Genomic DNA, 23,615 nt, shown 5'->3' on the forward strand with positions numbered 1-23,615 from the left:
AGCATTACTCTTACAGGTGGAAGCTAAGTTTTGTAATATATATAAAAATGAAATTTGGCCATGTTATGAAGATAGCTTTAATAGTAAACTTTTAAACATTACAGTATGCACAAAATCTATCAATAATAATACTGACTTTCTACATTTCTTGTCACAAATTCCCAATTACTATAAGTTATACACAGATGGTAGTAAAGCGGAGTCTCATGTTCGAAGTGCCGTGTATGATCCTCAAACTAAATTTGTACAGAGCTTTAGGTTGCACGATTTATGTTCCATATTTACGGCTGAAGCGTATGCTGTATTTGAAGCCCTGAAAGTTATAATAAGAGTGTCAGAATATAAGCATTTCTTTATTTTCACTGATTCACTTAGCTTAATCTATGGATTACAGAATAATCAATTGCATTATAAAGATAATTTTATCTTGTATAAAATTAAAAAGATGTTATTACAATTGAAAAACATTAATGTAAATATAAACTTTATGTGGATTCCATCCCATACTGGTATAACAGGGAATGAAGCTGCAGATAAAGCTGCTTATTTAGGTATTAACGAATTAGATGTAAGATGTAGTACTAGAATTCCACTAACTGATTGTCAAGCTTCTGTTAAGACTGATATTGTGAAGATGTGGATAGATATATGGACTAAAGATAGAGAGACAAAAGGAAGATGGTACGCTAGTATTCAAACCGACTTACCTGGAAAGCCTTGGTATGAGAAGATAAAGATAGGAAGTCGTAGCTTTATTACCACAATCAATAGATTGAGGTTTGGTCACAACTGTGCACCAGCGCACTTAGCCAGATTTTCGATTATAGCCGATGGTACATGTCCTCACTGCCAGAATGGTAGCATTGCAGATGTTGAACACCTTATATTTAAATGCCAAGTGTTTGCGTTTGAAAGACTCATCCTTGCAAGTGAATTAAGTGAAGTGTTTGATAATAATGTCCCCCGCCGCCTCAACGACATTCTTAAAAACGTTGACAGTTACGTTCCGTTATACAAGTATATCAAAAATACAGCGTTGAAGATTTAAAGTGAAGTGTTTTAACAAAATTACTAGTGCATTCTCTGCCATTTAACTCTTTAAATGAAGTGTTTTAAAAATAGCAAAACAAAGACTTGGCTTAAAGGACTCGCATCCAGGCCATAACTGTTTAAAAAAAAAAAAAAAAAAATGTCACTGTTATTCAGATATATGTCAAATCACTGTCAAATGTATTGTTATGTCGATTTAGACTCTCGCGCGAGCCACGAGACGAGCCGCGAGCCGCGCCACGAGACGCGAGTCCACCGTTTACACTCGCGTTCGGTTTGTCATTCGGTTATAAACCTTATGCCGTGCCGTTAGTGTTTAAATTATATATTAGCTCGACGAGCTTGCGAGCCACGAGACGAGCCGCGAGCCCACCGCTTACACTCTCGTCTAGTGGCTCGGCTCGCGGCTCGTCTCGTGGCTCGCGCGAGAGTCTAAATCGACTATAAACCGCTTTTTATTAATATTGATGTAATATTGTGATTTGTGATTGTTATTTTGAGTTTTATTTCGTTTCCCCGTACGAATGACTCATATTTCCTTTAAATCCTTCTCACTTATTAATTATGTCTAAACAAATTGAAGTTTGTACGTAAAACAGCTGTTTCATTAATATTCCCTTGGTGTTTATCGTATTGTAAGTAATATATATCTCGAATAATTTTATTCGGGATCGTGGTTTTAAAATCTTCTAATTTTGTGAGCGACTTTATCTTTCCTTTCCGGCTTATGTATTGCTATATATAGTTATTATACTCTTTGCTCATACCAGTGAAATTGACATTGTTGACGTAGATTGTTGGTAGATTGTATCTTGTTTTCATTTATCATGGGAGACCTAATAGGTAAGATTCTTTAAAATAATAATTCATAATAATGTTAATATTTATACAGGACAAATTACCATTCTTAATTTGTTTAGGTATACCTAGAAACATCGCTAGAGTCGGTAGTAATGTGATCACCTCATGTGATGCATTTGTATTCTGTTTTAGAAATAACAACATGGCCCAAGCACCTGAATGCATTTTACAAGATCACAAGTAATGCCCTGGCTTTTGAAGTGATGGCTAACGGCAATGCTGCAATTGGACTGTCAAGGAAACCAGCTAATGACTGTGAATTTTGGGTAGTATAACATTTTAAAACCCTTATTTTCTGAAGCTTACTAACCACACTTGTGACACATCGCATCACACTCATAAACCGTGGCCATTCATGTATAAAATTTGTTTGTTTACCTTATTATGTGATTCAAATCTTGTTGTATTTGTTGAGGAATTAATTGCTTAAGAAAAGTGTTAATGGGCTCATAACATTATAAATCTTATTTTTAACTGAAAACAAATCAGTAAATGATCACTGTACTTTTCTCAGATTGTTATGGGAGAAAGGCAGCAATGCTGGATTAAGAAGCACGACAACCCTCGTAGAGAGGCAGCAAACACTCCCGGAATCCTCAGCAGTGAGGAGTACCGCAAGTTCTGGTTGACTTGGGCCAATGGCTATGTGCGCCTCGGTAGAGATGGCTACTCTGATGCCATTGTCACATGTGCCAATGACATTAATGATATTAAATATGTCACATTTTCGGTTGTGGAGCAGAGGAACCCTGTCCACTGGCGGTTTGAAAGTGAGTGATTTTATAAATGGAATATAATTCCTCTTTATTTCTTTAATTTAATTTATTGCTGGTAGGTATAGGACTTTTGTTGGGCCAATATATTATATATAAAGTGCGTATAGAAACCCAAATTTGGTTGGACACATCTTTGACGAAGTTAGTTTGTGGGTTTAGTAGCGTAATGCAGCTGTAAATATAGAGCAATATTTCTTAGTTAAAGTTAACCCACACGAAATCTCAATCAGCAACAACAAATTAGTCTTACTTTGTTGATAATAAAATTAGTATTCCTTATGTGGCCGCCACATAAGATACTATTGCTAATAAACTTACTCCTGTTCTAGTACCACCACAAGCAGAGAAACTAAATCACCGACCAATAACAGGATGTGATCTTCAGTGGGTGGCATACGAGCCGGAGCAGGAGCTCCCGGCAGAGCCTCTGGTGGGGGGCTTTGAAGGTGAAAGGCTGTACATTGCTCGGGCAAAACACCGGGGCTCCCTGACGCCCGGGAAGTTCGTGTTTTCTGCGGGAAAAGCGTACGTGTCGTGGGGAGGACAAGCTAATGAGAAACAGGAATTTGAGGTACTTTTACCAACAATTAAGTCAAACCGTTTTCTTTTCACATATTCAAAATTTTTAATGGAAGTATCTTAACCGTCTACAGGTCCTGTGCGGTTTTGATGGAGTCTGGAAACCAGCTGTAGAGGATAAAATACCTGTGGGAGCTTTTGTCGCAGGCCATTCCGAAGACGCGCTAGAAAGACTCTACATTGGCAGGGTAGAACATGAGGGACACCTCATCCCTGGGAAAGTCCAACCGTCCCATCGAGTATGTTACTTCCCTTACCAAGGCAGAGAAGTGGGCTCCAAGAAATATGAAGTTCTAGTCGTCCCAACTGAGAACGAAAGATGTGTTAATAAAGTTTTCGTAACAGACAGATGTTGGCAACCTGATATGGAAGATTATGATGTGGCAGATTCAGATATATCTAATGATACCGATGAAGAGCCATTGTAAGTGAAAATAATTATCCATTATTTACATCTTACCAAATAGTTGTTGAATTCCAAGTATGCTAGTGTTTGAAGTTTTGAACACGAAAACTCAGTGGCGTACTGTGAAATGGAAATTGAAATATTAAATAAAAAGGGTTGATTTCAGCGAGGCCCCCTCAAGTGCGTGGCCGTGGGCGAGGGGTCGCTTCGCCCACGTTTAGCTACGTCACTGCGTATACCTACAACAAGGTTATTAAGGTTCATACATTTCTATAAATCATCAAGTAATTTTTTTTATTGTATAAGTGCGCGACAATATGCTAAGTAAGTCAAATAATCGAATGTATCAAATATTTACGTAAGATAAATAAACTTTCATAAAAATAATCGTGATCAGTTTAAGTCAATGGAATTCAACGGCTATATATTATAATGTGCAGTATTTATATAGCGCTTTTATTGGTCTACGCGATCTAAGCCTCGTTTCCACTGGTACAATCAAATATTTTACCCATTATTGATCAGAACTTTTTTATTAAGTATTTAATTATATGAACAATTGTATAAGTATGTTGTTTTATATTTATTTAATTTTTAGAAATAGCACTTAAATATTAAGTAAGTATGTAACTTCTTATTTGTAATTTGTGTCTAATTCTTTCAAACTCTGGCGCTCTTGTTGACCGGTTTAGTTTAAGTACCTATTTTTTTATTGTGCAATATAGTTTATTATCCTCGTGCCGCCCAATGTGCAATACATTGTACAAAGTCACACTCAGCATAACGGCCCAGGCGGTCTAGCATGAGTTGCGTTCTCGCGCGCGACTCCATACATCTGGCGCGACTTCAAGTATGGAGTCGCGCGCGAGAACGCAACTCATGCTAGACTGTTCCAAAAACCCAATGTTCATTTAAATGAACAAAAGATACGACGGTGGAATTCAGTTGAATGTATTAATTTTTATTCACATATAGCAAAAAATAAAAAAAATAATAAATAAATAAATATTATAGGACATTTTTACACAAATTGACTAAGCCCCACGGTAAGCTCAAGAAAGCTTGTGTTGTGGGTACTCGGACAACGATATATATATATATATATATATATATATATATATATATATAATATACACATACATAAATACATAGAAAACACCCAAGACTCAGGAACAAATATCTGTGCTCATCACACAAATAAATGCCCTTACTAGGATTCGAACCCAGGACCGCGGCTTCACAGCCCTCCTGCTTGAGTTTTTCATTAAAAAAAATGTTTGAAGTGCGTGGGCAGTTACGACTTCAAAATATAATGTCTCTTATATTGCACACTGGGCGTTTAGCTGATCTTGCGTTTTTTTCTTGGGCGGCACGAGGTTATACCTAAATAAAAACACAGCTGTGGAAACGGGGCTTGGTGCCACCTTTGACAAGTGACTTGAGTTTTGGTCATGCTTTCTATTTTTAGTGTGGAGCGAGCTGATCCTGACGGCCCAGTATACATGTTCTAATACATTTCAATTATCATGTATTAGAATTTTATAATATTGTATGTATACTTAATCAAACATTTTTACACCTTGGTACAATTGCTTCCTGAGTTTGACGGGTATGCAAGATCTAATTCTTCATTCATTCATTCATTTCTTTAATCGTACATGCTTATAATATAACAGTTATAATATTGTATGTATACTTAATCAAACATTTTTACACCTTGGTACAATTGCTTCCTGAGTTTGATGGGTATGCAAGATCTCTGTTATATTATAAGCATGTACGATTAAAATGTATTACGATCTTTAAAAAGTTTACCGTTCTGTTATTGTTTTTTGTAATTATTTTAAACCATTTGTATTGTTGTGTTATTAATTATCAATAAAAAAATACCTTAATTCTAAAAATGCGATTTTACTGTCAAAACAAGTTGTAACAAACTGGCTTCTGGAAGTTGGCCTTCACTTTGGAATTTTGAACATGTAAGAGTAACACGTTAACAAAATCCTTTGCCTCAATGATAACATTGTAAATCATGTAGTTTCGATAAACATTTGGCGCGGTTTTTAGGGTGAATAGTGTACAAACTTAAACACTGAGATTCTATTGGTTGACCACTCTACCCAACCAAATACCGTTAAATACCGTAATGTCCATAATATTAGGAATCGGCGCGCAGGGTTTTGTGCCACCTTGCGGCTTTTTGTCAACTTCCTATGATAGGTACCTCCTATAGATCACGCACGCTTACTGTAGCCTCGTGAGGCCCCATGACAGGGTTGGGACTCTAGGCTAGAGTTAGGAAAGACTACGTCACCAGGCCCCAGGAGGATAGAGAAGTTTTAAATAATGCTTTTGCCTAATGTGTATGTATTTTAGGAGGTTCGGTTGTGGGACTCGCTACCTCTGAACAAGAGGCATGCGCCGGCTGTTCCGTCGGAGGCGTCGACGCCGACGACGCGCTCTACAAGAGTGAATACATGCTTAAGTGGGCCCTGAGTCTTCTGTTGATGAGGAAAATGTGCCATATACTGCTTTGAGAATTACTTTTTACTAGTCTAAGATTTTCCCACTGCTGGGAAAAGGCCTCCTCTCTTTTCCGCCATTTGGTTATATCCAAAGCACACTCCCGCTACTCTTTACAAAATGTATGAAGGTCGTCTCGCCATCTACGTTTTGGCCTTCCTCTGCCTCGCTCGAGAACCTGTAGGATCCAGCTTTGAGGATAACTAAACAAAATACTTCATGTCAAGGCAAGGTAGAAATAATACGGTTTCTCATTTTATTTCCTAATCAATAGTGATTCTATTAAATTGTACAACGGGACTTAATCGCGCATCTAAGTTTTAAGATTCTCCGAGACCACGGGGACAACGCCGTCCTCGAAACGTCGGAGGTAAAACTTAGATACGCGATTAAATCCCGTGGTACAATTTAATCATCATCTTCCTCGCGTTGTCCCGGCATTTTGCCACGGCTCATGGGAGCCTGGGGTCCGCTTGGCAACTAATCCCAGGAATTGGCATAGGCACTAGTTTTTACGAAAGCGACTGCCATCTGACCTTCCAACCCAGAGGGTAAACTAAGCCTTATTGGGATTAGTCCGGTTTCCTCACGATGTTTTCCTTCACCGAAAAGCGACTGGTAAATATCAAATGATATTTCGTACGTAAGTTCCGAAAAACTCATTGGTACGAGCCGGGGTTTGAACCCGCGACCTCCGGATTGCAAGTCGCACGCTCTTACCGCTAGGCCACCAGCGCTTTTTTACCGTGGTACAATTTAATAATGTGTAAAAATCGTGAAAGTTTAAACCAGTGTTAATAGTGATTCTATACATATATTTCAAGGTGGTCAAAAGAAGACATGGTTTAATATTGTATTTAACTAGCTAGTCGCTAGTCTCGCTACTACTAATTAAGTGACGTGATAGCTATCCATAACTGGGTGATAACTGATAATTTTCTGAAATTTATTTTATATATTTTAATACTTACATTAAATTTATTATACTATCTAACTACATTTAAGTGTATTTGTAAACGCAAAGTGTTAAACTACTTTATTAAAAAAAACTTAATTATCACATCATAATATTTTTGTTTTTATCAGATACCTATACCAAATACCTATACTTAAGCGCTTGACACATCTTAACCAATCTCTTCCTAAAGCGTAATGAAATGATGTAACCACATTATTTTAGTAAAAGTCTAACAACTGCACTTATTTTTTGTAGGATCCTAATTAGGATGCCAGTTAGGACGACTGAATTAAGTAAGGGATCATCCTCAGATCATAGAAGGTACTAGATATCTGACGGAGGCGTGGCGCGTGTCGCCGCAACATGGTCAGGCTGACCATTTTTCTTTCCGCCGTAAGACCGGTAAGACAGTCGCAATTTAGCTGTCGTAGAAAAATGTGCTCGTCAATTTACGTAAAATGCCGGTTTGTAGCGTTGTTTCGTGTAGAAATAGGAGTGCTAGCAAAAACTATAGGGATCATGGAGTTACATACCACATGTGAGTACATTTTTTTTTACGTATTAGTCAATAAACTGTCATTCAATAGTACTTGCTGACTATGTAAACAAAAGTTACTAGTAAATTGACATTAAGTGTCAATTTTAGTATGGCGGTTTGTTTACATAGTTAGCAAATTCTATTAATTGACACTTTAAAACAACACATTTTAACAAATAAACCCAGTGACGTATGATTTTACTCAGTCGGACCATTTTGCCAAACAAACGCGTGGCAATTTGAATATGCATTCTACATTGACGGCTTAGCATGGAAAACTATTTGTAGTGTGCTAGGCAACGGCGCAATGCATTAAGCCGCTAACGATATCCACAACGGCATTATTGTTTCTTGGTACGGCCGCTAGCAGGTTCCCTTCTTTCCGCAAGGAACTAGAGTGGCGCTCGTGCATAATTGAGGTTTAAGCGTTATCGATAAAAATATCTGGATATAGTGTGTATGGAAGTAATTATTTTTCAATTAAAATTTTACTATTATTTTGTAGTAGTACACCTATTAATTGTTAATAAAAATTCAGTAGGTAGGTACGTCAAAGAAAAAAACTGTTTTAAATATTATTTATTACATTGTAGTTTATACCTATAAGTAGGGTTTGCAATCCGGATCCGAAATGTAAGTATGAAATTATCCGGATCCGCGGATCTTCTCATACATATCGGATCCGTCGTGAAAATCCTACTCGCGTCTAACGACAATCCCAAAGTAAACAATATAAACAAACAGTAAATAAAATCGTCACTAAATTTTATACCAATTATGTTAGGTACGTTTTGATAAACATATAACAATCTTTCGAATCATTGCTATTTTTTTACCTTACAGTAGAAACCTTTGTGACAGAACTTTATGGATTGAATAATATAGGTACTTACCTTAATCGTACCTTAAAAATCTTAGCTCGCAAATAAGGTCAAATGTTTAAAGGTAGGTATATAAATTAAGTCAATGGCAATTATTACTTACTTAAAACATTTTAATGCCAAAACAATAAAGTCATGTTTAGAACATAATACAAAATATCGATAGCTGTTGTAAATTTATCGACTTGTCCTACTCTCTAGCGTCGCCGCTCTTGTCCTTTACCCCACGCGGTTCGGCCAATCACAGCGCGTGAGTTGGTTGTCTGGCCACGCCCTCAGTGATGTGGTGGGGCACAGTTGGAGACACCGAGTCTCGTTGAAATTATGCTTCGTTATAAATCTCCTTACTTCTATGATCTGAGGCAACAAATGAATTCGACTAATCATAGTGTCGCATTGCGTATGTTTTGTCCCTCCCTCACGGAGGCACGCGTATACCACTTCTATAAGGTTCAATTTATAATGGTTAATGGCCAACATTTTCAATTGCATTAACGTTTCGGCCAACACTGTTGCTGCGTTAATGCCTCAAATGCGTGGGTTCTACTTCTACGCACCATGTGCAATATTTTTTTGGAAAACGCAAGGAAATCGATATATAACTTTGAAATCGATACCAAAGAAATGCTATTTATTTGTAAAAGGTACATCTCTAGTTATGTCACTCAACTGTCATTAGTGTCATTGTTAGTGTTTTTTTTTTTTTCTTTATATGGCATCGCGCTCCTGGCGCATTCAGCCAGACGAGTAAAAATTGTTAGTGTTATTCAATTTGAGCACATTTACTTGTTCGATTGTTTTTTGACATAAATAAATCAAACACAAAGTGCACATACATAAAATAGTGTCCATTCAATATTCATCAACCAACAGAAAATTTCAACTTATTGTTTTAAAATTAATGTTCAGGGTTTCAGTGATCATAACATTTTTTTCTTATTAATTATTGTAATTATAATTACCGATCGTACTTATATTATTATTTATTATTTATTTAATTAATAAAGTACAGTGATATTCTTAACTATAATCATAGCCCCGCAAAACTCAACAATGAGTTTTAAAGTAGGTAAATTAATTACTACAATGTGTCATGGTAATGTTTTTTTAACATAGATTTAAATTTGGACTTCTTGTTTTCGCGTCTTATAGCTTCAGGCAAACTATTGAGTAAGTATGGAATTCTTTTTCTAAGTGTTCTATCCCCGTAGTAGTTATTAATTCTAGGAACGGATAGTTTGCCTGTAGTCACAGCCTTTGTGATGTATGTATGATTAACTGGTGTTAAGGAATCCGCTGAGTTAGACTCTTGATAGCTATGGTTATTGATCGCGAGTAAGTATTTATGGTAGTCTGTAGTTACCTTTACATTTGAGTTTAATTTTATGGTTGACAAGTAATTTTAAAAATCTGATCTGCATAGTCTCTAGTTTATCGATATTGGTCTTAGTTGTGAGCCCATAGCTGTCAAGAGCATAACTCAATATTGAATCTACAAGTGACATGTATAGACATCTAATCTAAGTGTGCTAATAGGAACTTTGAATTTTAAGTGATAGAACTTACCTAATAAGACTCTAAGTTTTTCATAAATAATAGTAGTTTATGCAACAGTGATATAATAAGAACCAATTATGAGCTGTTGCATACATTACTTTTTCTATGACAGCTGCAGCAAAAAAAAAAAAAAAAAATTATTATTTAAAAAAAATTGAGTTATTATTTAAAAAAAAAAAGAGTTATTATTGTAAATGAAAACATACCTCTTTCAATCAAGATGATCGGAACTTGTATCTTTAAAAAAAATAAAGCAGTTGTATTATACTCATAAGATGACTGCTAGCAGTCATCTTATGAGCCTATAGACAAATCATTCAAATGACATTGCTTTAGATATCACTGTCAGTCATTTAATTGACACATTTAAGTGCTGGAGTAGAAAAACAAAATTATGCAGCTAGGGTTGCCAGATCGGAAGGCGCTATTATCGGGAAAAAATATAAATTTTTCTGGATTTTGAGACCTGTCGGGAAAAAAAAAAAAAAACATTCAAATTAAAGTAATTGTATTAAAAACAACGATATTTTACATTATTGGCAATACGTCAGCTGCTCTGCCCATAGACGTTTTTATAACGTTGACGCGCTCGACGCGGGTCGCTCGCTCGCTCGACGACAGTTCGGAACTTGAAATTATTGTTTTATAACGTACAGCTAGGGTTGCCAACTATTTTTTGGTAGAATATAGTATTTTCCAGAATAGGGCATCAAAAATATAGTACATTTAAAAAAAATATGGTACTTTTAGATAAAATACTAAACATAAGTGTAACATACGTTTAATCGGAAATATAGTATTATAGCGTACTATATATTTTTCCAAAAGTATATAGTACAGAGAGCCAAAATATAGTACAATACTATATAATATAGTACGGTTGGCAACCCTACGTACAGCTGTTTTTCGGGACAATTTCCATTTTGTCGGGAATCGGGAACACATGCTAAAAATCGGGAGAATCCCGCCAAATCCCGACCATCTGGCAACCCTATATGCAGCGTGAGCTTAAAAGTCTGTAAAGGACCAGTTAATAAACTTTTCTTCATTTAACTGGTGATACAGTTCTTTCCTTTCTTAATTCTTTGTATATTTAAATGGGCGATTTAGTGGGTAAGTTACATGTTATACAAACATATTTATTTATATTGTTATTGCTGTTTATTGCTCCTAATAAAAACAATGTTATTTAGAAATCACAACTTGGCCGAAACATCTTAATGCATTCTACAAAATCACAAGCAATGCCCTGGCGTTTGAAGTTAAAGCTGCAGGCAATGCTGCCTTAGGCCTGTCTCGTAAACCGGCCAACAACTGCGACTTTTGGGTAAAATATTCACACTTATTTTTACCTAACTTACTTACCTACTTATATTTTTTTGATGTTCCTGTTGGGGAATTATCTCTTAGTTAGGGTATTATAGGAATTGTTTAAGAGCTATCTATGGAAACTAATTCATTTCGTAGGTAGATCCACACATTCAGGAGCTAGACCATTCAATATAAGATACAGGTAGAGATCCCTATAACGTTAGTCTTTTTATTGGGTGATACAGCATGAAAAGTGCTCCAACAATGTGGTTTGATGATCAGGTTAAGATTGCAGGAATCTATTGCATGACAACACATTACCAATTGTTGTGGAGTATTGGCAGATCTTGCCCAGTTAGTGAATTCAGTTTTTTTTTAATGGCTTTCCTCTCTTGACACAACACAACAAAAAAGATTTATTGTTATGGACAACACATGACATATGCACAAATTATTAGATAAAGCGCGGGAAAGGTAACAGTTTAGACAGTTAGGAAGCATGCCAACATAAGGAGAAGAATTCATAATTACAGCTTACAGCCACATCAAGATTTTGGCTCAATGCCTACCAAATTAAATCTCAACTTACAAATTAACCACTAGAAGTCTCAAAGTCGTTAATCAATTTGCTTGTAATCCATTTAGATAGTATTGGGGGAAGGCCAGCGAAGCTTTATCAAGAAGATGAGCAGTCGTCACTGTGAGTCGGCAAGCACACCCGGCATTCTAAGTCCCGATGAGTACCACAAGTTCTGGCTAACCTGGTCCAATGGCTCTGTGCGCCTCGGCAGAGACGGATACTCTGATCCCATAGTCTCCTGTATCAATGATGTACATGACATGAAGTATGTCACATTCTCGGTTGTTGAGCAGAGAAATCCTGTGCACTGGAGGTTTGAAAGTAATTGCAACCATAGTATGTCTATAAATTATGTTTTATTTAAAAAAACATAACTTTATTTTTAAATTCTTTTAGTATTCAATCAACTCATTACTCTTGTTAGCCATATTTCAAAAATTTTAATACAGCAGGACAAACATATTTCTTTCCCTAATTTTATTTTAAATGTTTCAGTACCACCATCAATAGAAAAGACCAAATTCAAACCCATAACAGGTAGTGAGCTTCAGTGGGTCACGTATGAGCCCGGACGAGATCTGCCTGAAGAGCTGCTAGTCGGAGGGTTTGAGAAGGAGAACTTGTACATCGCCCGAGCCAAGCACAGAGGTTCATTGACCCCTGGAAAGTATGTGCGGTCTTTGGGCAAGGCTTATATATCTTGGGGAGGACAGTCTATTGAGAAGCCAGAGTTTGAGGTAATGTTATGAGAGTGAGATAAGATTTCTATCAATTATCCAATAAATGTGGTTTTTATACACATAACACAAATAATATCTTCTGAAGTTATGATTGTCATGTAGCCAACAAGTGTTTGTATGAGATAAATCAATGGGTGTCCCATGCACTTTATTTACTAATTGGAATGCATAGAAGTCATAACTCCTTTTTCTGTAACCAAATATTATAAATAATAAATTATTATGTAATAGTTTATCATTCTTTCATCTCACAGCTTCTCTGTGGCTTTGACGGATTTTGGGTGGGGACCTGCGACGACAAAATACCAGTAGGCGCGTTCATTGCTGGCTATTCTGAAGACAATCTCGAGAGACTCTACATCGGACGCGCGTTGTACGAGGGACATCTCATCCCAGGCAAAGTAGCCCCTTCACACAAAGTCTGCTACATACCCTATGAAGGCAGACAAATATCCGTGAAAAAGTTCGAGATCTTGGTCTCTCCAAAAGAGAATGACAGATGTGTTAACAAAATATTCGTATCGGACAGAGTTTCATATGTGCAGCCAGATATTGAAGAGTATGATGTGCCAGACTCCGATTACTCCAATGAAACTGATGAGGAGAATGTGTAAGTGTTAGATGCATTTTATTGTTATCATACATAATTACAATCACTTCCCTTTTTGACCAAAATCCATTTAATTGTGTAATATCGCAAAGCTACAAGTTAAAAAATTTCAAGTCCAAACCAGCAACAATGGTCAACCACCCTCCCGAATGTATGACAAATGTTGGCTGTTAGAGAAAAAAAAAATAGTTGCATTTTATGCTTTTCTCTTTCATATGAATATCTGGGAGACCGAGCTTTGCTCGGGAAACATATAGAAACTCAAAAATGCGCGTTTTTCCAGGGATAAGACCTAGCTAGATCGATTTTTCACCCCTGAAAACCTCTATATAGCAAATTTCATCGAAATCGTTAGAGCTGTTTCCGAGATCCCCGAAATATATAAACAAGAATTGCTTGTTTAAAGGTAGGACTGTAGGACAAGAATTGCTCGTTTAAAGGTATTAGATAAGATATGTACTGTTAGCTGCAGAGATAGGTGACCCCCCGCTGCAAACAATCTTTTATGCAGAGGGGGTCACCTCTCTCTGCAGCTGACCATACTTATAGGTAGAATATAAATAGGTTATTGAGTATTGTGATTTACCTATACTCAAATCAATTATTTACGAGTATGCAGACAGTGTCTGTATGCCCATTTATTTTATTTTATAATAATTAATAACAATTTATATCACAACAAATACTGATAAAGACTGTTCGATTTATTTGCAGTGCCTTCTGAAGATCCTGATGACTGCTCTGGTTCTCTTAATTAACTTAATTTGAAAAGGGAACATTCTTACTTAAAACCTATTCCTGTTTTCAGTAGGTAAGTATTTCTTTTCGATCTCACTAAGTTATTTATTAATAAAGTTGAGTTTGTGTTACAATAATATTCTTCTTATTTCTTAAAAAATTACACTTATAATTCAGGTTAAACGAAAACAAAGTATAAATTTAAAATAATTTAATAAAAATATAATTTTAAACATGTAAAAACATGATTACAATAATAACTACAATATTATGCAGTGCAATAAACATAGTCATAGCGTGGATAACTGCCTACAACTCATTGACTCACAAGCACCAAGAACACGCCAGCGTGGATTCTAATTAAGCATCCTGTGGGACCACAAATTTTGAATTCCGATCTTATAGTGTACAATCTAAAAGTCCAAATTTGAATGTACTTTCGTGGGACGCTTCAGTGTGAGTGGAATAGTGTATAAAGCTGGCAACACATTCAACTTATTTTCGACCTTAACACTTAAGCAACAAGGATCTCGTAGTCGGGGAAGCCGAGCTCCTGGCCGGCGAATGCGATGTAGCAGGTGCCGTGCGACTGCTGGACCTGCGGTGAAATAAATGTTATGAAATGTCGAATCGAAATTTTCGTTATATCGTAGGTAGGTAAGTACTTATGTTCTTTATAGTAAGTATATACTCGTAGATTATCTAGTTTTAAAAATATGTTCTAGTTTTGTTAGCACGGTAAATAAGGTGGTAATCCTAGACAAAAGTGATGTCATCCTACGCAACGGCTCTTGGTGTCGAGTAGCTAAATAAGTCATAATTATTCAAACCCGGTTAGTCACGATAATCTGCTTCTAGCAGCACGGTAGCAGGTACACCCGAGGTATTGAGTTATTATGACAACTGCATAGCGGCACGGAAGCGGAGTACACCCGAGGTATTGAGTTATTATGACATTATGGCATAGCAGCACGGAAGTGGAACACACCCGAGGTATTGACTGTATTGAGTTATTATGACAACTGCATAAAGAAAGTAGCTAAAAGTAAAGCAAAGTAGCGTATGGCGCTAGCTGTAAATATCAGGCGTAATGTACGGCCAAGATGAGTTTGACCAGATAATAGTTGTATTGTACCATACGTAGTAATTTATTGTCATGTATTTTTAACTAATGTCTATCCTTGTCTTTTGTTTGTATTATATTAATTTTGTTGTTATATGCATGTTACCTGTCGTGATTGTTTCACCGGATGGTCTCAACGGAAGATCAGCGCTGGAAGTCGCCAGCAACATGCTGAGGTGAGACCATTTCGTGGCACTTTCTCCTTTTTATGTTTCTTTGCTTGTGTAATTTTCTTTTTTGTGTTTGTGCTCACGAATAAAAATATTTCTATTCTATTCTATTCTAAATGTTAGTGGGGGTATAGTTTGTAGCTTTCTAATAGACCCCGAAGGCTAATCCTATTGTCTATCGTTAAGAAAAATCGCTCGTGCCACGTGCCACAACCACCTGCATAAAAAATCGGTACTTCGGTTACTGAATGCCGGCGAGTCGAACGCTACAGAACCAGTCTAAAATGTGTCATCGAGATGCGTAACAAAGGCGCGTTATCGGAGAGCGCACCTACACTGGTTTTTTGAGCGTTGGACTAGCCCGCGCTCAGGTGCCAAATAGAATAATTAGGACCCTTTTTTGCAGGTAAGTAGCACGTGCGGTTTTACTGAACAATAGACAATAGGATAAGCCTTCGGGCTCTACTAGAAAGCTACAAACTATACATACCTTGCCAATGGTGAGGCTGCCCTCGTGGCGCACGCGGCCCACGTACAGGGGCTCGCCGTCCTCGGACTGGCCGGCTTGGAACGCGCCGGGCGGGATCGCGGAGCCGCTGGCAGGCACCCAGTTGTAGTTGCCCACTAGCACCTGAAGGTAGTGAAAGTTACAGTACATATCGTGTATTAGGCCTGGAAAGGAATACCTATTTATTTATTGAAAACACGTTTACACGACATTACAGCTAGTGTTCAACTAATGCGCCATGAAAGTTTATACATTTATAAGACTAAGATAAATTATTACAGTTGAACAACGACTATCATCCATCCTCTCACAATACCTCAGACATTCATTGCACACAGCCGTCCATCGCCACAAAGACAAAGGAAGCACTTATGCTACAAAAATAACCATAGCCAACCTGGTACTCGTCCTTCCCGTTCTCGAGTCCCCCCCACGGCACGTACGCGCGGCCGTGGCTGGCCACCAGCTTGCCGGGCAGCTGCGCGCCCTCGTGCTGCGCGCGCGCCACGTACATGGGCTCGCCGGACACGTCCTGGCCGCCCACCACGGCGCCGGGCGGCACCTGCCCGCCCGCCGCGTCCACCCACTGGCCGCCCGCGCCTGCCGGGCTCATCGCGGGGTAGCCCGCTCCACCAGGGTAGCCGGGCGGAGACGCGTACAGGGCCGCCGCTTGAGGCGCGGATGGAGGCACTGGAGAAACGAACTAGTTGTAGTTTCCTGTACCATAAGGTTGTTCAACATGCCCGAAGCGTGTCGATTGGTAAAGCAATCTTAAGACGAGAGGAACCCTAAGTGTAAGGTCTGAGTGGACGCTCGAGTTGGGCGTGCAGCGGGGCGGGGCGTGCGGCGTGCATGTTAAACAAATGCAAGCGTATAGGAGCGGCCTTAGTGCACGCTGCTCAAATCCCTTGGGAGCTCGACGCCACGCTGCACGCCCCGCCGAACGCTCCGCTTCGAGCGTCCACTCAGGCATTACACTTATTATAGCAAAATAAATTGATTGAGGAAAGGCTCTGTATTAGGATGTCGATAACTTTTGAACTTTTTCTTTCTAATAAATACAGTAAAAGTAGGTAAGGTTAGGTAGGTACGGCCCCTGGGCTATAACCGCGAAAATCGTAGTTTGCAAATTGCGGGCATTTTTCTCTCTCACTCTAATTACGCCTTCATTAGAGTAAAAGAGATCCCCGCAATTTGCGAATTTCGGTTTTCGCGGTAGCCCCTCTGTTTACTTTACCGTACGACTCGCTTATCGGACATGGGTTTCTGTTAGTATAAAATTAGCTACTATAACCAGTCAATTTGCTTGCGTGTGATGATTAGATATTAGTGATGAATATTTGTGAATATTGTGACGTGATACAGGACTGTGGTTTTGGACGTGTAATGTCGTTAGGTACAAAGACATCCGTGATCTACATGTTATTCTAAATGAGTAGGAAGGACAGGCAATTCATACTAAAAGTTAATTCTATAATTAGGTACTTAATATTGCTAAGCTACTATATCCTTTTATCTACCTTAAAAACCAGGATGAAAAGTTAAAGAACTGCAAATCAAATCTAGCAACTAATTTTCGATGGATTAGGTTAGGTTAGGTGGTCAATACCATCATAGCTATAAAAATAGCTCTACAAAAAGTACCTAGTCATTTTTGTTTGAAGTAAAATTTCACTGCTCGGCCTATGAACGTATTTAGATATACCTATTAGGTAAACGTAGAAAAATACGTTGGTACAAACAGCAAGACTCTTAACTGTCCATCGGCGGACCTTATGCCTTTTGTAAAAAGGTTTACGAACTGACAGTTAACCGTGTGGGCGATGGTATGTAATTGGTGCATACTATGGGTAGGTATTAATAGCTCGTGCATTGCATATACAGTTAAAGCTGATTAACACAATGAGCTGAGCAAGATAGGAAGAAACCGCTGTTAACGAAAACATTCTAAAGCGAAGAACAGAACGGAAAAAAACTACAAATAGTAACTGTCAAAATGTACCCAACGTACCACACTAATCAATTCATCACTCCAATGCACCGATGTAACAACGAAACTCACTAGTCCCTTTATAACGTGTAATTAAGTAGTTAGATTACAAGTAAATGTAGATACATATATTATGTCAACCAATCAACTAAACATCCATCGGGCGTTAATAATTTTGTATCGTGCAGCTATTGAACATCAAAGCGTCAATTTGGAAGAGGAGACTCAACGTTGCCCGCCGGGTGCGGCGAAGTGCTTGATGCGCCACTGGCCGCGCGCGCCCCAGCCCGTCCGCACGCCGAAGTGCGCGATGGGGAAGGGCGAGGGGTCCTGCCACTCCAGCAGCACGCCGCCCGTCAGCCCGTCCCGCACGGTGAGGCGCCCGCATCGCCACTCGATCAAGAACTTCTTAAACTCGTTAGGATTCATCAACCCCGGCGTCGGGACGGTCACCTACGGATATTTACCATTTAATAGTGGCACAAATCCACATCGAAAACAAACAACGACCGACAACGAGTTCTACGCTACCTTGTCTGGCTTCTGCCTGCAGTACCTAATGACCGACTGTGTGTTCTCCCAACCGCCGAGCATGATTTCGTACATGGGGTCGGCCTCCATCGGCGCGCTGGCCAGACAAATGTGTGCGTTGTGGGGCCCGCGGTAATCGAACTCCAAGCTCCCGCAAGCCACCGGGCCAAATTTATATTCTAACTGGTCCGGAGTATCGAATTCTGGCGATTCTGCGCGGATAAAAGAGTATATTTAGAGTCGTTGGGTACATTTCGTCCACAGTTGAGCTGGACTGGACTTTAGGTCGTTGTAATACCTTCGATCTTCCAGGTGCCAGTGGCACCCCAGCCGGTGCAGACGCCGACGAAGCCCACGGCGAAGGGCTCGGGGTCCTGCCACGACAGGAAGGGGATGGCCTCGCCCTCGCGCCCGGCGGAGATGATGCCGCTGTCCCAGCGGACCCAGAATCCACGGAATTCACCAGCGTTTAAGATTCCAGGTGTGTCGGCTTCAGCCTTTTCGGGTTTGGTTCTGTTTCTTCTGATTACGCTCTTTGTGTTGCCCCAACCTCCGATAAAGACCTGAAAAGTTACGTTGATTTTTAAATTTCAGGTTACCTATTACATAATTGTTTTATTAAAAAAATTACCTGATTGATAGCTAAGTAAAGTAATGATAAAAAATTGTGAGTGTGTGTAGTTTCCGTGATCGATGTGGGTATTAGTACAAGGACATGCGATTCACCAAGGAATAATTTAGGTACGATGTTTCAACCTTAGATGAGAAACCATTAGGAAGAATTTTTTTATTTGTTATGAAGGAAGTGAATATTTAACGTACCTCATACATAGGGTCCGACTCCTGTGGGTTGGTGGTGAGCGCGATGTGGGCATCGTTGGGCGCGCGCACTTTGAACTGCACGGAGCCACTCGACACTGGGTAGAACTGGTACTGGAGGTTGTCCTCCGTCGCCACATCTGTAAACGTTACACAGGTAATTAACATGGAGGCAAACTAGGTAGGTACTATGTATTTTCTTATTGTAAAAAATGTATTTTCTTGATGGCTGATTGTATAAACTTTAGAGCCACATTGGTTATAAAGTCTTCCTAACCTAAGCCAGATGAAGTACCTAGCCTTCGACGCCTATTGTCGTCGACCTATTTACGTACATATTTGTAAACCGTATTGCAACAAATTAAGATCTAAGTACTAATTAAGTTAGGTGTGTTGATGTTAGTACCTAGTCAACGTCGTTACATATAAGTTACACGTACACTACCTACTCCATAAGCATTGGTGTTTGTGCGTTCCAAACTCGAACCTAAATGCATTCATAATAAAAGCAACGCACGCCTTATAGTGCTAACGATATTCTAGAAGCGTAGGCATGCGGACTTTTCTCTCTTATTTGGTTATTCGCTGCCATTCAGGGCCCCATCGGCCCGGTAACAGAATTCTAAATTTAGTAAGTGGCATGTACGAGTAATAGTTATTTATACAGCTATGGTATGCGGGCGAATGGCTCCATACGCATACCAACTTTAGGCTACAGCGCTTACTTTATAAGTAAACAGGTTTTATTGTTTTTCCGTGCAAACTAATTATTGATGTAAAATACCTACTTACTCTTAAATAATTCGACAAGCGTTCCTCTCAGTATGGCGAGGACGGCTAGGTGCTGCTCGTTTAGTCGCGTCAGAGGTCAGACGATGATGTCATCCAATAAAATCTCGGCGTCGTATCAGGGTGCTTGTACGAAATGTGGAGCAATCGATAAGCATAACGTGAAGGTGCCAGGTCTTGACTAGGTTGTGTTTGGAATTTGGAATGTTCGTGAGTTGTTAAGGAATATATGTATGTAGGTATATTCTAACGTATTGTTGCTGATGAGCAATGCCGTGACTAATAAGGGTGACGGTGACAGAGTATACAGTGTTAAGGGCTCCCGATTCGAGACCAGCTAGTTGATCAGGAGTAGGTACTGCAGGTTAGGACTAATTATTTAGATTAGAACATAAAATGTATAGGAGGAAGAGCTAACAACTGATTAATTTAGCTATTAATGACATTGCTTTCATATGACATTACATGTAAGAGGTACTGCTAATGCAATGCATAATTTTAGGGTTCCGTACCTCAAAAGGAAACAACGGAACCCTTATAGGATCACTCGTGCGTCTGTCTGTCCGTCTGTCACAGCCTATTTTCTCCGAAACTACTGGACCGATTAAGTTGAAATTTGGCACACATATGTAAGTTTGTGTCCCAAAGACGGACGTGTAACGTAAATAAACGAATTTTAAATATGAAGGCCATTTTTGGGGGGTAAACGAGAAAATTAAAAAATAAGATTTATCAAACTATATCGTGTGTTACATATCAAATGAAAGAGCTCATTGTAAGAATCTCAAATATATATTTTTTTATAAATTTTGGATTAATAGTTTAGCAGTTGTTCAAGAAAATAGGCAAACAATGACTATTCCCCCCCCCCCCTTTATCTCCGAAACTACAGGGTCTAAAATTTTGTAAAAAATACACAAAATAGTTCATTACCTATACGTAGATGACAGGAAAACCTATTAGAAATGTGCAGTCAAGCGTAAGTCGGACTTAATGTACGGAACCCTTGGAACGTGAGTCCGACTCGTACTTGGCCGGTTTTTATTAATATAGGCAACTATGTTTGACCTCAAAAATAGCAGAGGAACAAATTCTTAATGCTAATTTGAATGCTAATGTTATTGCCTTAATATTATTGTACTGGCAGGTATGCAAATATTTACCCACACGGTAAAAATAGTTAGGAGGAAAATAGCACTGTTCTTAGGAATGCATGTTACATTATAATTAAAGAATTTATAATTATTTTCACTGTGTGGTCATCTGGTAGAAACAAGTGCGGTCTTATCTAAATGGCAGCAGGTAGGTTTATAAATCGTACTAGCCGAGAGTTCAAGTACCTACACGCGGCAGGATATATTAAACGAGCCATTAGAAACTAAAGGGGCGGATCTATTTACAGTCAATTCTTCAGCCATGTTGGTAAATTGATCTAGGCGCAAACCGATGTCATCCTCGTCCGACAATCGTCAATAACGAGCGAGTAGGTTGGTTGGTGATCTCATCTTATGCTATCAACATCTTTGTAAAGTAGGTATCTCTAAGTATCAACAATGTCACAGAGCGTGGATAAAAACCGGCTAATCGAGTGTTATTTTGTAAATGTCGGCACTATATCTACGTGACAACTGAAAATACTTTGCAAAGTGCACTTCCCACACGGTTCAGCAAATATTTACAGTTTGCTCAGTTTTTAGGGTTCCGTAGCCAAATGGCAAAAAACGGAACCCTTATAGATTCGTCATGTCTGTCTGTCTGTCCGTCTGTCCGTCTGTCCGTCTGTCCGTCTGTCCGTCTGTCTGTCCGTCCGTATGTCACAGCCACTTTTCTCCGAAACTATAAGAACTATACTGTTGAAACTTGGTAAGTAGATATATTCTGTGAACCGCATTAAGATTTTCACACAAAAATAGAAAAAAAACAATAAATTTTTGGGGTTCCCCATACTTCGAACTGAAACTAAAAAAATTTTTTTTCATCAAACCCATACGTGTGGGGTATTTATTGATAGGTCTTCAAAAATGATATTGAGGTTTCTAATATCATTTTTTTCTAAACTGAATAGTTTGCGCGAGAGACACTTCCAAAGTGGTAAAATGTGTGTCCCCCCCCCCTAACTTCTAAAATAAGAGAATGATAAAACTAAAAAAAATATATGATGTACATTACCATGTAAACTTCCACCGAAAATTGGTTTGAACGAGATCTAGCAAGTAGTTTTTTTTTAATACGTCATAAATCGCCTAAATACGGAACCCTTCATGGGCGAGTCCGACTCGCACTTGGCCGCTTTTTTTGTACAACGACTTAATTAGATAGGTAGGTAGGTATAATGAGCAAATTCATTATATAACGTCGTATCGAATTTTTTATAACGAATGCAAACAATCCATCATTAAACATTTCGGAATACTTTAATCAGGTGGGAGTTCATAAACCTAATAACGTAATAACGGCATCAGCATTTGAATTTTTTAAGTGTGTGGGAGGTGGGAGCCATTTCAAATCCTCGCATATTGGTTGTGTGTTATGTTTTTTAAAGAATAAAGAATGTTGAAAATCTTTTTGTTCCTAGATCTAACTAGGAACTAACGAAAATAATTGTATTGATTCCACGAATTTTGTGTGCCGCAAACCACGCCCGGAGCCTGGCCTTGCGCCAGAATAAAGCCGGTTGTTATTTGCGGTGCCGGCTTCAATCATAATCTAATGCAAAAAAATACAAATGATGCTACCGGTCTTAAATTTATAGAAACGTACAATGCCATTCGGCGCCAATTTACCTAAAACAACTATCTGCCACACTGTGTAAACAACGGTATTTGCGACTCTAAAGCTTAATAATTATAAATGTGAAATATTTTTTTAGTTTTAATTAATGGTTAGGTGATAGATTATATGCATGACGATATATGCTATTGCATATGGTAATCCGACTCACCCATAATGTTAGACATGTTGATCTGTTTAACTGGAAACACTGCACGAACGTTGGTGCGGCGCGAGTGCTATTTCAAAACTGACGGGGCCGCAGCTGCGTCCAGCCGCGACGGAGACGCCGGCGTCCACGTAACTTCAGATGATGTCATACTACACGTTAAACAAAAACAAAGTGAAAACAAACTGACCTTGAGCTCACTCTTTAATGCATAGCGTGATGAACTTGTTACCTTTCGTGTGTAATGTAGGTATTTTTTATTGAACTCGTAAGTAGCTCATCATTGACAAAGTTGAATTGTTTTTATCGCAATTAAATTTATTAAGTTTCTACTAAGTTGTCCACTCTAGCTCAGTGACGTCATGTCATAATTAAGTAGGTACTTTATGTAGGTACATAAAATATTAAGACCAAAGTATATCGTATAGCTAAAGCTTAATTCAAGCATTAATAGATTGTACGAGTATAATAATGTTTATTTTAACAGACACAAACATGTTTGACCTTCATCAGTTAACAAGGCCAAGGTAGGTGGCTCCACCTATGTCCTTATTGTGTTACAGTACTGCACAGTGTAGCTGAACTAGCTGATGTGTACCTACGTATGACATAAACACTAACTACCTAGTTAGTAGTAGG

The 23,615-nt window shown here is 38.6% G+C and overlaps 3 protein-coding genes and 1 long non-coding RNA gene across 7 annotated transcripts; 2 read left to right on the forward strand and 2 right to left on the reverse strand.

Annotated features, from left to right (window-relative positions):
- Positions 1-53: 53 nt before the first annotated feature.
- LOC134647319 (uncharacterized) lies at positions 54-1,185 on the reverse strand. The gene is made up of 2 exons (XR_010096820.1): positions 708-1,185; positions 54-313 (listed from the first exon to the last, which is right to left on the reverse strand). It is a non-coding gene; the product is annotated as an uncharacterized LOC134647319 (long non-coding RNA).
- Positions 1,186-1,835: 650 nt separating this feature from the next.
- On the forward strand, positions 1,836-6,172 carry LOC134647312 (uncharacterized). Of its 3 annotated transcripts, none has more exons than XM_063501610.1 (6): positions 1,836-1,893; positions 2,044-2,177; positions 2,426-2,681; positions 3,017-3,258; positions 3,341-3,690; positions 3,839-3,921. In XM_063501610.1, exons 1-6 carry the CDS (start codon positions 1,878-1,880, stop codon positions 3,891-3,893), a joined length of 1,053 nt encoding a protein of 350 aa, XP_063357680.1. In that variant the 5' UTR covers positions 1,836-1,877; the 3' UTR covers positions 3,894-3,921. The 3 variants fall into 3 exon arrangements, with proteins under 3 accessions (XP_063357680.1, XP_063357683.1, XP_063357681.1); XM_063501613.1 differs by lacking the exon at positions 3,839-3,921 and adding an exon at positions 6,049-6,172 and having other exon boundaries at positions 1,837-1,893; XM_063501611.1 differs by lacking the exon at positions 3,839-3,921 and adding an exon at positions 5,141-5,220 and having other exon boundaries at positions 1,863-1,893.
- A 5,140-nt stretch (positions 6,173-11,312) lies between these two features.
- Positions 11,313-14,245, forward strand: LOC134647315 (uncharacterized; the record flags this gene model as incomplete). Its single annotated transcript, XM_063501616.1, has 5 exons — positions 11,313-11,456; positions 12,086-12,341; positions 12,516-12,757; positions 13,015-13,370; positions 14,085-14,245. Coding segments are annotated over 5 exons (1,008 nt in total), but the record flags the coding sequence as incomplete, so codon positions are not given.
- Positions 14,246-14,304: 59 nt separating this feature from the next.
- LOC134647311 (C3 and PZP-like alpha-2-macroglobulin domain-containing protein 8) lies at positions 14,305-23,131 on the reverse strand. 2 transcript variants are annotated; one of them, XM_063501608.1, is made up of 8 exons: positions 22,980-23,131; positions 19,253-19,389; positions 18,729-18,993; positions 18,431-18,642; positions 18,130-18,352; positions 16,297-16,599; positions 15,892-16,025; positions 14,305-14,706 (listed from the first exon to the last, which is right to left on the reverse strand). In XM_063501608.1, the coding sequence occupies exons 1-8, from the start codon at positions 22,993-22,995 to the stop codon at positions 14,623-14,625; spliced, it is 1,374 nt and encodes a 457-aa protein (XP_063357678.1). In that variant the 5' UTR covers positions 22,996-23,131; the 3' UTR covers positions 14,305-14,622. The 2 variants fall into 2 exon arrangements, with proteins under 2 accessions (XP_063357678.1, XP_063357679.1); XM_063501609.1 differs by lacking the exons at positions 18,130-18,352; positions 18,431-18,642.
- Between the last annotated feature and the right edge of the window lie 484 nt (positions 23,132-23,615).

Source organism: Cydia amplana, chromosome 4 (genome assembly GCF_948474715.1).
Source record: "Cydia amplana chromosome 4, ilCydAmpl1.1, whole genome shotgun sequence".
Lineage (NCBI taxonomy): Eukaryota > Metazoa > Arthropoda > Insecta > Lepidoptera > Tortricidae > Cydia > Cydia amplana.

Bases quoted from the DNA above. Each gene is read 5' to 3' on its own strand.
- LOC134647311 (XM_063501608.1), bottom strand. The intron at 18,353-18,430 runs GTAGCGTAGAAC...AAATATCCGTAG, and splicing joins GCAGGCAGAAGCCAGACAAG to GTGACCGTCCCGACGCCGGG. The intron at 16,026-16,296 runs GTTATTTTTGTA...TTCAGGTGCTAG, and splicing joins CGAGTACCAGGTTGGCTATG to TGGGCAACTACAACTGGGTG.
- LOC134647312 (XM_063501610.1), top strand. The intron at 2,682-3,016 runs GTGAGTGATTTT...CTCCTGTTCTAG, and splicing joins TGTCCACTGGCGGTTTGAAA to TACCACCACAAGCAGAGAAA. The intron at 3,691-3,838 runs GTAAGTGAAAAT...GGTTGATTTCAG, and splicing joins GATACCGATGAAGAGCCATT to CGAGGCCCCCTCAAGTGCGT.